Source organism: Ixodes scapularis, unplaced genomic scaffold, assembly GCF_016920785.2.
Source record: "Ixodes scapularis isolate PalLabHiFi unplaced genomic scaffold, ASM1692078v2 PGA_scaffold3__209_contigs__length_174095766, whole genome shotgun sequence".
Taxonomy (NCBI): domain Eukaryota; kingdom Metazoa; phylum Arthropoda; class Arachnida; order Ixodida; family Ixodidae; genus Ixodes; species Ixodes scapularis.
In genome coordinates this window covers 98,560,167-98,575,087 of record NW_024609868.1, presented here as the reverse complement: position 1 = coordinate 98,575,087, position 14,921 = coordinate 98,560,167, and the positions used below count along the sequence as shown (strand labels likewise).

The window sequence follows — 14,921 nt, the reverse complement described above, 5'->3', positions numbered from 1 at the left end:
AGTATTTTTATAAATTTTACTCTTTATGAAATTTAAATATTTGTGTTAAACAAAATGACGCTAAAGAACCTCATGTTACTATTCAAATATTTGACGTACCATGCGGTCATAGCCCATGAAACTAATTCGATAGCTCTTGGCCAGTGTTTTTTTTCGCCGGCCGAGAAGCTGCGAACAGCATAATATTTGTGAAAGTTACAGTGTTTTCGGACCGCGTTTCTTTAAAAATATGCGCATTTGTAAACGCGTTACCAAAGGGCTACTAACTGCTCGTTTGAACTTCTGTGATAAGAAGTTTTTATTTATAATTTCAATGTATATGAATTTGTCAAATTGCACGATATATATCTTAGTAGTTTTGGAAGTCACTCTTAGGCCCCTGTGATAAAAAGTGCCATTTACGTGCGAAATATTTATGTTTCAAACATATTTACTGCACGCATAAATCAGTAATGAGTTCATTTTTCATTATTTTAAGATACAATAATTATTGATTTACTCAAAACGTTTTACACCCTCTCATTAAAACCTTTTCAACACCGGAGAGTTTCATGTAGTATTGTTCTCAGTGGCGCTTCGCGCTTTTAGAAAATAAACATAATTAAATCCATTTTATTTCAAATCAGGTGGACACAAAACATACAAAAAACGACTGTGTTTGACAAGTGATGTCTGCCTTCGCTTGTGGAGAAAGTTAAGGCTCATTCCCAAAGAGGAAGACCTTATAGTGAGTCTATATGTATTTTATAATTCTTTCTTGAAGCAACCTCTGGTTGTGAGTGTACACACGACGATGTCATTTAGCGTACTACATATATCTTCATTCACTTTTTCTGTGCTAGATTTTATAGTTAAACGAGTGCTAGATGTTTGTTTTTTCTAAATATATTGCCGGACAGAATGGGGCTCCTAAACACGAAGCTAAAATTTGTCATTTTAAAACTTAATTTATAATCCCACACTCTGAATATGTGTGCACTCAAACAATACTGACTTGGACGTGGACTGAGCAAATGCTTTAGTGGTTTGATTCCGGAAAATGATGTTGCATCTACAATATCTTAGTTGTAATGCATTTTGCACTAAATCGCGTCTCTGCTACAATCATCTTCCTCGTAAGCACCTATGTATAGCAGCAGCTCAAATTAAATTCACATTTATGATCTACAGCTTGGCATTTCTCAAATGTTTTCACCTGAACTCACGCAGAACAGAATATTTAGTTGTCTAATTATAACTGCAACTAAGGCCTATTTTGCAGAGTGGTGAAACATTTTTAATTGGAGTGTGGCAGCTAGTCTAATACACAAAAATATTAATGACTGGACTGTAGATAGTGCCTTTTTCTTTATTAATTAATTTTTTTGGGGGGAGGGACTAATTATCACTTCGCGCTCGCTGTCTGAAGTCCGCCGAGGCCGCTAACATTGTGCCAAAGGAATTATATCTTTATATCACGTATCTTGTTGAATAACTATCCTCAGTCGCTCCTAAACACATTTGTGTAGATACATAGGAATAGACTCAACCGGCGTAAGATATAAGAATTTGATGGTAGAAGGTTCCGAGACAAGAGTTCCTTTTTTTTTTTTGAAGTCTATGTGAGAGCGAAACAAGCTGTTGATCTATGCAACGCTTTATGGTGCATGTATCTTCACATTTAGAATATTTTTTCTCTGAAAATCATGTAAAGACAACGTAAAATATTTATTATTATATGTACGAAGTTCCGTGAATCCCACAGGTGAAGTCCTGTTTCAAGAGCGAATAAGGATTAAATCCTGCATACAAACACCGAAGAGAAAAAAGTGGGAAATCGTTCGATACTAATGGAGAACACGTACCAGAAAAATGATTCACACATTTTTAAACCCAGTAGAAAATGCTGAACAACAAGGCGGAGTTGAGTATTGGTCGTACATACGATCGGTAATAAGGATACCCAGCAGAGGGACACGGTCACTTAAAATATTGTTTTTCTCATGGCCGGCTTACCAACGTTTTATCATTTGATAAGTACTATGTAAACTTTTTCATAAATGAAGGGAATATATAGCTGCCTCCTTAAAGTGACCTCACGTTTTAGGTGCCAGAGTAACGTTAAGTGTTCAACGTTTTAGCTCAGATTCTACTCATACTTTGAAATTATACGTGTGTTTGTGGTTCTTCAGAGGATCCAGACTCCTTGTAAGTTATTTTGCATTAGGCTTGTTTTACCACTGCGGCAACGTTGGTGGCCTGGGCGGCCACTTCAAACGAAGCAAAATGAATTAAAATACAAGGTTCTAATTAGTACATTTCTTTTTTTTTTCTTTTTTAAGGGTATACTTTATTTTCAAAAGTAACGCCCGGCATTTTAATAGTGTAGCCGTGCCAACAACTTCGAAATAAAAATTCGTAGCGGGCAGTACAGGGCAAGCTATATAATCACTTCACACGGCTTCAAAATGAAACCAAAGGAACAGTGATGTGAATGCCTTCACTCTGCGCGTGCTCCGCAAGCAAAACCGCCGGCGAGAGCATGGAGAGATTGGCATCACTGGCACCTTTGGACCACTTAGATTCAGTTTAGAGCATTTGGTTGACATTTCACGTCCTGTCTCGTTTCCTACGAATTTTCTAATCAAAATTTCGCACCACAAAGAGATAACGGAGGAAATCTCACTGAAAGAAGCTAAACGAAGAAAATCTCTACCAAATGTTTGGCTCGTCCGGAAAAATGCTCACCAGGCCTTTGACAGACCGGGAGAAAAGCTCACCTTGAGCTCAGTTTTATGCAACTTGGTCGTAATAATTTTAGATAACTAGTGCAATCAAACCTAGCGCCGTATCACACTGGCTGTTGAACCGCGTTCGTAGCGCAGCTACCAACGTGGTTGCTTAAAGATCCAATGCAATTTTACGCGCGTTTGATGATGAAAACAAGCGGATCCACTTCGCAGTTCAAAGCAGGCCACTCCACTCCAGCCTTCGTTCTGCCTTCATTACCCCGGTTTACTTGCGAAGGTTGCCTTATTAAACTTTGGCGTAGCCTTATTGGAGGCAATATTAGCTTTCTCTCTTTCCCACGTAGAAAGACTTAAAATCAAAGTTATCCTTTTTAGACAACTAATAAAATGTGAACATTTTGTGTAGCTTATGCAGCGCCTGCTGCCACGAGAAAGGTAATGCAATCTGTAAATATCCAGCGACCACTCAAGCTGCATTCAATTACGCTGATATTTTATCTCGACGAACTTTTAATTACCCTTCTATGAAGATTCCTATTTCATTCTTGTCGTACCGTCCAGCGTGCGTATGAGGAACACCTAAAACAAACACCTCATTGTGATCTGGCGAATAACCACATGCACATAAGGCATATACGCAGGCTTCGGATGAGCGAACATTTTCAGTTTATAGAAAACCCTTGACTCACAAATTCGTTGGACAGCTTTCTTCAAGATCCATAAAAAGGCTGGTGAGCTTTTCTCCGCATCCCACGATTTTGCTGTGAGCTTATTTCCCGTGTGTTTATTTTCCCTCTGGGATATATCAGACTCGTTTGCATAAATGGAAAAAAAAAGTTATCAAACACACTTTGTTTTTATTTCTAGGATTCATCGATGGCCGGCCCGATTCCCATGACTGATGAATCCTTCAAATTTGAGCTTCATGAAGTGGAAAAGCTAACCTCCGAGACGGCCGCATAAAAAATAACAAGCCATAGCGCTATATATCTTGCGAACAGTGCCACTACAATGCCTTGTAATGAATGTTTGATATTTAATTTACTCTTCTTATTAAAACATGTATACAAAAATTGTAAACCTACTGTGTCGACTCACGGCAGCTCAGCCTTAAAGCGATGTCAATACGGCAACACGTTGTTTAAAAACGAGCCAGCGTTTGCCCAAACTAGGTGTGGCCAATGCACTTACGCAGAAATAAGATTCGTTTAGATGAGGTGTCTATACTTGCGCCATGACGTAAGCAGCGCCGCCTCAGGGGCGTGGCGTCGGAGGGCGGAGTTGGTGTGAACACAATCACTTTAAAGGGGCAGTGCAACAATTTTCAGACTTTGGAAAATTGACTGCGAAAATTAATCTGCGTCAGCTACGAAACGAAAAGCAGAAAGCCGTATTTTCTTGCGAGCGTTAATTCTTATTTAAAACAAAAATAAAACAAATTGAAGGTCAAAGTGCCTCTCAACTCTTCACGTCAACTTTCGAGTGACATTCTCTGGGGGTTCACGTGGTTTTCCCTTGGGCCCTGTCTTCAGAGATCCCAGCCGCTCGCTCCGCGATTGTCGACTTTTAAACGATTAGCATCGTCGAAGTTCACGGCGAGCGATCGACGAGTGCAGCAGCGGAGGGGGATATGTTTTGTTGACTTCCGCGTATCCCCCAGAGACGCTGTCATTTTAGTTACCTTAACGGCGACAGACGACTGCAGATCACCAAATAATTTGTTTTTCACTTTTGCGATTACGCACCAGAATAGCAGATTTTCGGGGAAAGGCAACGCGTTTTTGGTCACTTGGGCTTGCATAAAAAATATAAAAAAATCTAACTGCCAATTCTTTCAAAATTAAAAGCGTTGCACTGCCCTTTTAAAGGGAGTTTACAGTTCGTTTCGAACTGTACTCCCTTTACGCTAGCTTGTTGCTGACGCCAAGATACCTCTTCTTGTTTTAACCCAATGAATTCCTCGGCTCGAACGTTCTTCCATGGACGTGTTAGCGTTTACAGCTGAAGTGACGAACACGTCCAAAAGGGCATCATGCCTCCTGCTGCTGCCCGCAAGCGATGACCGCTGTGTCCTCTAGTTGCTTTTATATTTGTATAAAAGTTTTTTTTTTTTTGTGGCTTTACGTTTTATCTGTATTCCGCAAGCTTTATTCGGAGTGCACTGAGGGGTTGAATTCCGTTTATTCTGTCCACGTGGTACCCTCTGCTGGGATCAACCTTGACAATACTTGGTAAACAGTACAATGAAAAATTGGAACGTAGGGACTGGACTCTTGGAGCATGTAATCAGTGGAGAGAATCACAATCGGAAAGCTTTGCGCTGGTGTTAGTTTCCTCTGTTCCCAAATTTCTGCATTTGACAGCTCAGCTTTACTTGGGTTCGCCACAAACTAAAGGTCCTTAACCTTGTCCTAACCACCTTGAAATGACTAATATTCTTACTGGAGGCCTCTAGACTGGGCAGATACACAAACAATAGAAGCGTACGTCTCGAGAAGTTAACTGAACAAAGCTGGTTTTGTCGGTTCGTAAGGGAATTATCCGAAAGAATATGACCATTTGCCGATAGCTGAATCGTCTGTTCAGCCCTAACTGTGGTTGTAGATTAATACTTCTTACTAGATTTATTTGTATAGCCCATCTAGCGACTTTTTGCCCTGAAAGAACCGGGTTGAGTAAGTTGTGTTGTGCACGCATTGCTACACAAGTAACTAAATACCCCTATTCATTACTTTATAAGAAGAAAAAACGTGCCGGAAATACGTTAGGCATTCCTGCTCTTCAAAAGTAAGCAACTTGTTACTTTGTTACATAAAAAAAAAAGTAGGTAAATACAAGTAACGCGTTGCCTTATTGTCTGCCTTTCTCACACAAAAGTCATTGGATGTTCCGTCTTATTTTTTGATATTTTATTTTAATAGACCCAACCCAGAAAGCGCTTCAAGCATGTGTGACGCCGACTTAACTGTAGTTCACAGGAGGCAGGCGACAGTGCACGAGACAGCTCGTGCACTGCTCGTGCCGAAACGTTGTCGAGTACGCAGAAAGACAAAAGTTCCCGCGATGCATGCCGGCTTTAGTGGCGTTACGAGACTGTCTCGTGATATCGGTGTATAACGATGATATGGCGACGTTATCAACACAAAATATGCGCAAAAAATTGCATGACCCGGACGTGATTCGAACACGCAACCTTCTGATCTGGAGTCAGACGCGCTACCGTTGCGCCACCGGGTCGATATGAACTCATGGGACTACTGATGTACAGTGCGCCGCAATATGAAAGAGCCACTGGGAGCGCGTAGCCGAGACGGTGGCTGTCGGGGGCGCTGCGAGCGCTCTGGGCAATTCCATTCTGCTTCGAGGGAAGGAAGCTCACTCGGGGCCCAGCTAAAGCGCGCGCTTATCAGTTTGTGCTGAGCCCCGAGTGAGCGTCCTCCCCTCAAAGAAGAATAAAATTGCCTGGAGCGCTCGCAGTGCCCCCGACAGCCCACCGCCACGGCCACGCGCTCCCAGTGGGTCTTTCATATTGCAGCGCACTGTACACTTGAAAAAAAAAGAAAAAAGCTGCTGCGAGAATGTTGTTGGCGGTTTAGATTCATTGTGATAACAATCATCTACCAGGCGTACGGCTGGGAACATGAGAATGTAATACTAATTTTGCGTAGCCTACCAAAATCGCTTTTCAATTTTTTTTAAACTACTTTTATGTTTTTAGTGTACCAAATTGCGTACTGGATTTAAGCCGATCGAGTCAATGAGACGATCAAAGTGTTTTCTGGTCTTCGCAAAATGAGGTAGAGGCCTGAATGCACTGTTTACTTTAAAGCCGGGTTTCCTTCCAAACCTAGAAAAACTGCGTTCTATTAATTTTTTAATGCTTTTTTTTTGCAGGGCGCATATTTTAGTACTTTTTATGGTGTCTGGAGTGGGCCTCTCAGGATAGAACATCATTGTTATTACCGAACGACTGCTTCATTTTAAAATTTTGAATGTTAAACCTTCTCACACTAATACTGAATTACGAAGATGCTACCTTCTACGTCGTATCTAAACTTTATACATGGCTGCTCGCCTCAGGCAGTGGATTAATGCGTACGTCTTGGTTTACGTCATGAGCGTCACTTCACTTGCTTTTCAAGTGATATGGCCTGCATGCACATCTTAATCACCATCAACAAAGCCGTAATTTATCTAGCAATAGAAATAATTAATATTTTCTTGTTTATTTTGTTCAAGGGCTTCTTTGCAACTAAACCGCGTGCCCTTTGATTTAATTTGTGCGGTAACCCAAGCGGACTGTTAATCCGCAAAAATGCGGCACTATCGGAAGGGACGCAAAAATCCCACAACTTGGCAATTTCCTTAACTGTTCAAAGCCATCTATTAGGAAAGGAGTAAATGTTTTGTTAGCTCTCTACTAAGTACATTTAGTCATCTATTGCGGCTCTATTGTTGTAAACGGAGGCGAGAGAAATTTCGTCTTTCCAAGCACCACTGCCCTTTCGGTCAAAATTTGGTTTTGGTCTTGCAATCGAAGGGCCTGAAAATCCCTAGAAAAGCGAATGTATAATCTAACTTGACATTCGTTGGCCAGAGTCTGGGTAGTTTCAACCCGAATCTGCAAAAGAAGTGGCAGAGCGTCACTATCTGGTCGTTCCATTGTCACCGTGTTTCTTTGGTCCCGGTTCCCAAGGAAATGCAAGAATTAGGCCTCACTTCTGGTTGTTCAATTTTCGCTTGGAAATGTCGGGCCTAAATTTACAGAGAGGTGCCAGCCAGAACCGGGCTCTACCTCAGGTTTTTTGGTTGAAACGTGAGATTTTAGGCTAGAGTATGGCACCATTTATCTGCTAAACGAGAAAAAAAAAAAAAAAAAAACGTAGAAGAGTCAAAGAAACGTACTTTGGAAGTTGCTACCACCTTAGACGAAAAGCGGTCGCCGGCTGCAAGCAGAGCGTGCAATCCGCGACTGCTTTTTTAAAAGGGGACTTCCCTCAGTATCTGCGTGTGCTCACGACAGGCTTTGTCTACCAGAAAAGTGGCGCCGGAGTGACATTGGCGAGTGCAGCAGGGTGAAAAGAGAAGAGTAAGAAACGTGGCTGAAAAACGAGGGGGCCCGGCCCAGCAGTAACAGAAAACCAGTCGCCGTTACACAGTGGCCGTCAGGCATATCAAGCGCACGTTCACTAACCATCCGTTAGGTGCAACGTGTAATGCTTACGACAGACTGGATTTTGGCTGACAAGATACATTGAAGATGGGAGCCATATATTTAATTTTGCGTTTTTAAGCACGCCCCGTGTACCCAGTAATTAGGGATCCATGTTTTTTCATTAATTTTTAAAGAAATGAAGATATTTCGCCATTAAACGTTCGTAAACTTGAATTTATTGAAGAAACTTCAAATTTTATTTACACAACGAATAAAAAATATTACGGTATTCTACAAGCAGTTTTAGTCAGAGCAGGTCAGCGGTCCAGTATATAGGCCCAGCTCAGTTCATTTTCAAATATCGTACCTTGTGCAAAAGAGTTTCCCATTTCTCTTTTCAAGGTTAGTTAAAGATAACGGGTCACTGTACTTTCTGAATCACGACAAAATTCGCAGTTGCGGCGTCAAATTTGAACCAGTTTACTCATGCAACTTAGGGGCAGGAGAGGTTGTATCTTATAACAATGAAAACTATTTTCTTTTTTGTTTGATAGGAGGCGGATAACTGAAGTTTTTATATTACTTCCTTTATCACTCCACCGCACATTGCAGCTGAAGAAAGTAGTGAAATGGAATCGGAAAACAGGTTTCTATGCAACGCTCAGCGCCATCTGTTTTGTAAGTCTAAGGCATCGACGTTTATCAAAGAATCTTGCACTTCTTTGCAAGTTTAGTCGAGGTACAGTTGTGATTTACAATAAAAAGTGAGCCAAGCTATTACTAGCTCAAAAAATGTCAGTTGTTACCGGTTAACTTGTTTATCAATTAAGGGGGCGTTTTTGCCCCAAATAATATATATATATGTTACATTGGAATTCTTGAAAATCCATAACAAAGTACAGTTAAAATCCAAAGTTCAAATATTTAAAGTCTATGCAAAATAACATCCGGAAAACACTGCATATTACGAAACATAAACTCCAAAAACACAAAATCACAACTTGTGACTTTATAAGGAAATCGTGACAGGAGTACGAATTGCTGGTAAAAAAAACAAAAACACCTTCAGACGCAACCTTGCCGCTCACTCTACTTCGGCGCAGCGGTAAACTCCTGAGGGTATCAAAGCAACAAATCTATTGGAGCAACCTCTCAAGAAAGGAAAGAGCATAATGCAGTTAGGCGTAACGCCTTCAAATTTAGAAACACATGAAAAGTTTTCTGAAATTCGAGGAAATTACCTCCCGTTTTCATCACTTATATGATTTTTCGCGACACTGAAAAAGCCAGCTTTATTTTGAAAACACGTAAAGTGCCAGATAAAAAAGTATTCAAAGTTTTTTTTTTTTTATATTAAGAAATTATCTGGCATTCCTGATCTCTTTTTTCCTCATTTGAATCAGAACGTCTGCCTGAACCATTTCAGTGTCTTCAGCACATTGCAAGAGTGTTGCAAGAGTTACCGAAAGAAAATAATAAAATACGCTACTCGTTACTTGCAAATTAAAAGAACGCTTTACCGATTACATTACATAAAGAACACCTTACCGTTACCGTTACAGATAAAAAGTAAACCAGGTTACTTTTTCCTTTCTTTTAATTTATAAATTGGCGGTAACAGCGCTTTTTTTTTTTTGTACTTTGCGACACCGCTTTTCGACGCTGGGAGAAATCACGTGGGCGTTGAGATTTTTCTAAAGTAGGACTTTTTGCGTGGGCAAAAAACAAGCGACATTTTTAAAATATGTGAAATCAATGCAATAAATCTTTCAACTTTTTCGCTATGGTGAAGAAAGAACAGCAGCGGAGCTGTACTATGTGCCACCGTCGCTCAAAGATGGAAGTAGGTGTCCAGAGGGCTCTGTCGAGATTTATTTGTCCACGGGCACAAAACCGGGGAAACTAACCCTCAACAGTTCCGCTGTAATTAATGACTTAGCGCCTACCCCTCCAGACGCAGCCGGCACTAATAACTAATGGGACTAATCAAACAGTGTCAAAAGCGAAAGTCACGGGTCTTTTTTGTTTATGATTGGTTCAGTGATGATAGAACACACACGGTAACATGACGAACACCGAGACTGTGCCCTTCTGTCGATATCTGATTGGTCCCATAAGCTCGTAGCGTCGGCTGCGCCCATGAACTTCAGGCAAAACGACGCATAGAAACACTATACAAATTTAAGTATACTTTTTTTCTCGTCTTGGGATGATGTATTGAGTAACGCAACTACGTTCGTTGTTAGTCGTTAACCGGCACTCGATACCCGTAAACAATAGTGACTTCATAACTAAAAAAACAAACAACTACGGATTGTTACGACCGGAACTCTATGGTACGACTCGATTTTGAACGCGTGTGTAATGCGAAATTTAGAAATCATCCTTCGTATCTATCTCAAATTTGTGAGTTATGCACTTAAGAGCCTAGCAACGAGAATAAGGCACTGCCATCTGTCAAAGGCGGGTATCTGGACAACAACGAATCTAACAGAGTGCATCACATTGGTGGAAGTCGACCGGCCGTTGCACCAAAGCCTCTCGGCGTTACGATTGGCCATTATTTTTATTTCCCTTCCTTCCCTTCATCACGTAGGACATTCGGTAGGAAAATAATATTTATTTAGGCAAGTTACCCTCGTAATAGTTTAGCGTTTGATCCCGCCACAGTGCATCTAGCCGTGCAAAACACCTACTGCCAATGGAACTTTCACCAAGTGTGATCAAAAGGCGATTTTCCTTTCCGTGATGTGTCGCTTCAAGGTGAGTGAATTCCTCATATATATATATATTCTAAATATTCAATCCCCCGGATGCACTGAGGGAATGAAACTCTGTATGCTCGTTTTTCCTGCCACGTCGCATTTTTTGGGTCTAATATCATTCTAATCTTTTTCATTTGCTAAAATCCTTCAGTTTCTTTGTGTTTGTTTTTTTTTGCAAGGATTAGTTATTCCATCTTTCTGCTCTACAGAACGTTGCCACAAATGGACCTTATTTAGAATGAAGAAGTGGTTTAGCTGCACTTTCCGCTGCTATTCGCTACACCAGGAAAGGCGACGTGACGAAGCGGCATGGACACGAATTTTAGAAAGGGACCTCGCGCTCGTCGAAATGTGCAGCGAATGTGCAGCGAAAACATAAAACAGAAGAAATGTGAATACCTTTTTGAGGTATTCACATTTCTTGGGGTTAGGGCAAGCCAGCGGGCACGGACAGAGTAACTAAATATCAGTGCGTCATATTTTAACCGGGCGACGCGGAAACCTCCTCCACCAACGAGGGCGACCTGCGGCACCGAAAGTTCGCGAAATGTGACGTCTTTGGTCCTGGGCTTACTACTGGTCAGAGCCGTTAAAAGCTTCTTTTTAGTCGAAATACAAAATATAAGAGTTGCGAACCGTTTCATTTATTTATAAAAGTAGTTTTGTTCACTATTTTAGATCAGAAAAGAAACGAATGCAGTTCATAAAGTACGGAAACAAGAAATGACCCGTCGACATACCCGCCACCAAGCGGTGGAAGAGGTGGCGCATACTAGAAAGGAGTTGTGGGATCAGGCGCCGACACGGAAAGGTCCCGGATGTACGCGGCGGCGCTGCGGTTGTATGGACAGGAGGATCCGACCGATTCCGAGTGTTCCGAACGCCTTCGGCGAGAAGCTTTGTCTTGCGGTTTGGCCGTTTCGCGGTATGGCAGCGCAGAGTGGCTCCCATTCTGAACTGATCTTTACCCCGTGTTTGCTGTCGTTTGTGGCCAATGAAGTGTCATGCCGAATTAGTATTTAATCGCGCAGCAAATGCAATGAGAGCCGTTCTCGCTGCCCGCTGCATACAGCCTATCCAGAACATGCTTTAGTGGCGCCCTCTCGCGCCGTGGACACAAAGTGCGGCAGCCGTGAGCGGCCAATAAGCTCACTAGCACTCCTCTATACTCCGTTTAACCTTATGTTGTACCGCAAGAAAGGCTATAAGCGCGAGCTCCTTGCTCTGGGGCAGATCTCGGCGGCACAAGCTCTCGTGCACCAAGGACAGCTGTCAACGCTATCCGCTCGCGCTTTCAGCCTTCGCTGCGGTACAGTATAAGGTGAAACGGAGTATAGTTCACGGCCACTCTCAAGCAACCAAGGGCGTCATGAGGGAGGTTATTTTTTGCTTGTTTTTTTTTGTAATTTTAATTTGCCTATAACTTTTAAAATAAAGAAAATTTCGAGAAAAGAAAAGTTTCACTAAGTTACTACGTTCAGTGCGCTCAGGTTCGGTGCAAATTAAAGACCACTAAAAAAGCCCTTGCAGGGCCCCTTGTGGGAGCCTCTGGCTCCTTTTCCCTGATCCGGCCTTCTGGCCGCGGGCACGACGTCGGAAGCTACTTGGCTTCCGACCGGAGCGTACCTTATCGTGGCAAGGAGAGGGAGCCATCTTGGTTGTCTACTCTCGCCACTCCTCCGTCCGCGTCCCTCCCGCTGGGGGGGACGTAGGGAACTTCCCTTTGGCGGGCTCGCCCGCCCCTCCGGGGACGAGGCTGGAGCCGCCAGGGAGAGAAAGAGAGAGAGAGCGTGTCCTCTGGCCGCTCGGGGAAAGGACTGTTCTGCTGGACTTGAAACTGTTCGGACGTGCGGCCACGCACTCTGCTGCCCCACCTCCGTCCAGGCTCTCGGGAAAGTGCGGCAAGGTAAGGACAACCTCCCCCTTGCCGTTACTAGTCTTTATATCTTTGTATTTATCCGGACAAATAAACCCCGGGTGTCCCTCTATTCGGTGTGTCCGTGTACTCCCTTCGTGAGTCCCGGCTAGCGGGTGCAGCCAACAGTCGAACCCGTCGTAGCGGTGACTCTGATCCGCTGCGGGGTGGTGGTTTCGCGGTCGGCCTCCTATCCGGACGCCTCGCACCCATTTGAGACCTCCACACCCTTTAAAGGCGCACCACTGGAGATGCAAGGTAATGTTTTCGCTTCGATTGTTGATAGCGTTGGTCGAACTCTATGTGAGACGGCGATGCGACGGGGCGAACGGAGAAATCAACAAACGCCGAACCATAACCTAAAGAGTTTAGAACGTGTCATTGACCGGTGCGTATATCATTCTATCCCTGCCATACATCAAAGGTGTTCCAGAAGTGACAATAAATGACGCCACCGAAGCTGGCGAGCCATGTTGTCCGACGTCTTGATCCTGGTGCTTGCGGCAAGAAGTAACGCTAAAGAATACGAGCTAACGCGAGTGTTGCTGTCGTCGTTGAGTCGTCCCAACTCCTGGCTGCTGAAGCAATCACGAACCGAGATGCTGGAGTGCGACCTGCGGCAGAACAGGATCCTGCCACATTCCCTAACGTGGCTGTGACGCCGCCAGGGTCGCGACCGGCGACAACATGACACATTTGTGACGTCATCAGGCGAAAATAGAGGTACTATACTCAGTGACAACTTTTCTTGGCAATGCAGCGGAGAGGAAGAGAGCCCGCGCAATCTGCTTTATGCAACCAAATACTTTACTAAGGGGAATACATTCCACTCCTCTCAAATACAATAGCATTGGCGGGGACAGGTTTTCTGGGCTTGGCGAGAACCATCTATCCTCGGGGAGGTCTTGGCTATCGGGCGGTAAATGGTGATGATGGTGATGGTTGTTCTACATTCCAAATTCATTGTTGTGGAAATGTTCGAGACACGTGCTGCGCGCCACTTATAGGAAGATCATGGCGTCTAAAATCTAGCTCAGTGCTGCGCCAACCACTTTACTGCGTTGTGCCTCCATGATCTTCCCAAGGATTGCACGCTGCACGTGTCTCGTGCATCGACTCACCTTGCGCTACTTTTGAAACATGGAGGGGCTTTAGGTGGAATCGGAGACGACACCGCTGCGGCCGCCGCGAACATCCAGGTGCACATGCACGTGGACTGACGTGGACCTCCCCTCCGTCAGGGCTGGATTCGGCGCAGTAGGCGTTCTGTCTAATGCAATTGAGCGGAGTGGAATCTATTCCCCCTAGTAAAGTATTTGATGCAGCGCTCGAAATGCGAAATGGAACGGGTGCCTGTACCCCCCACTGCATTGCCAAAAAACGTTGTCGCCGAGGATAGTTATTAGAACGCGGAAAACACACCAGTCGTAGACACGGTCCAGGCTCCATGCATAGTATGCATATGGTTTGGAACTGAGTCTTACATTAGTCTGGTTGAAACGCAGCGCGTGAGCGAAATACAAACGCCGCTTTGGTCGATATTCACGTGGATTTCGTTCCATCGTTCTTATAGAGGAGCGCTTTTGAGCAACAACTTTAATATAAGCCTACATAAGTAAACAAGGTTCAACCTTTTCTAACGCTCCGCTGAGCTTTTATTTGTGTCACACTCACATTAACTAGAGTTCATAGGTAAGGGCTTCCTACAAGTAGCGACATTCTTCGAAGAGCCGACTGCGTGAGGGTGCCAGTTTAAGGAGCAAATGGCGGCGCACAGCAGCGGACTGAAGTGATTGACGCCATTTCGTTCCAACAGAATGAGATTTGTAATTTGTGTTGGTTGTCATTACTTGTAAGTAGAAGTGTCAAGGGACTTTAGTATTAACAAACAAATACATATGTTATTAACCAGACAAGAATGATTACGTGACTGTAATCCTCGTGGCTAAAACTCTATATCTCTCTTTCTCTCAAACTCTCTTTCTCTCCCCTTCCTCTTCTTTCTCTCTTCCTAAATTTCAGTAGACTGTAAGAACTCTAACGAGAAGATTTGGTTGGCTCTGGTCGATTGCTTGGCTGCTAAGAGCTTGCTGTTTTCAGGCAGGAAACTCCAGACCGCTCCCACCCTTGGTTGTTCGTTGTCCTCCTGTTTGGAGTGGATCTTACGGAGTAAAACGAGCCGGAAACATCGGAGCCTTAACATAGCAAGCTGAAACGTTCACCAAATGGGGACCTAGCTGGCCGCTTTTACCCTGTGAAATTGTAGGGCATAGTTCTTTTCCTTTAAAAAGTGAGGCCAACAAACTTGCCAAAATAAACAGCGGGCGTGTTCGCAGACGTCCGAGTTAGCAACGAAT

At 43.5% G+C, this 14,921-nt stretch overlaps 1 protein-coding gene and 1 non-coding gene across 2 annotated transcripts in view; one reads left to right on the top strand and one right to left on the bottom strand.

The window, feature by feature from the left end:
• Positions 1 to 851, top strand: part of LOC8043514 (sodium-coupled monocarboxylate transporter 2) — a 93,758-nt gene extending 92,907 nt beyond the window's left edge. The window contains exons 14-15 of the mRNA XM_042292809.1: positions 627 to 727; positions 843 to 851. Coding sequence (XP_042148743.1) covers positions 627 to 727; positions 843 to 851 — 110 coding nt within the window. The remainder of the gene's footprint in view (positions 1 to 626; positions 728 to 842) is intronic.
• Positions 852 to 5,894: 5,043 nt separating this feature from the next.
• Trnaw-cca lies at positions 5,895 to 5,966 on the bottom strand. The gene has a single exon. It is a non-coding gene; the product is annotated as a tRNA-Trp (tRNA).
• Positions 5,967 to 14,921: the final 8,955 nt, after the last annotated feature.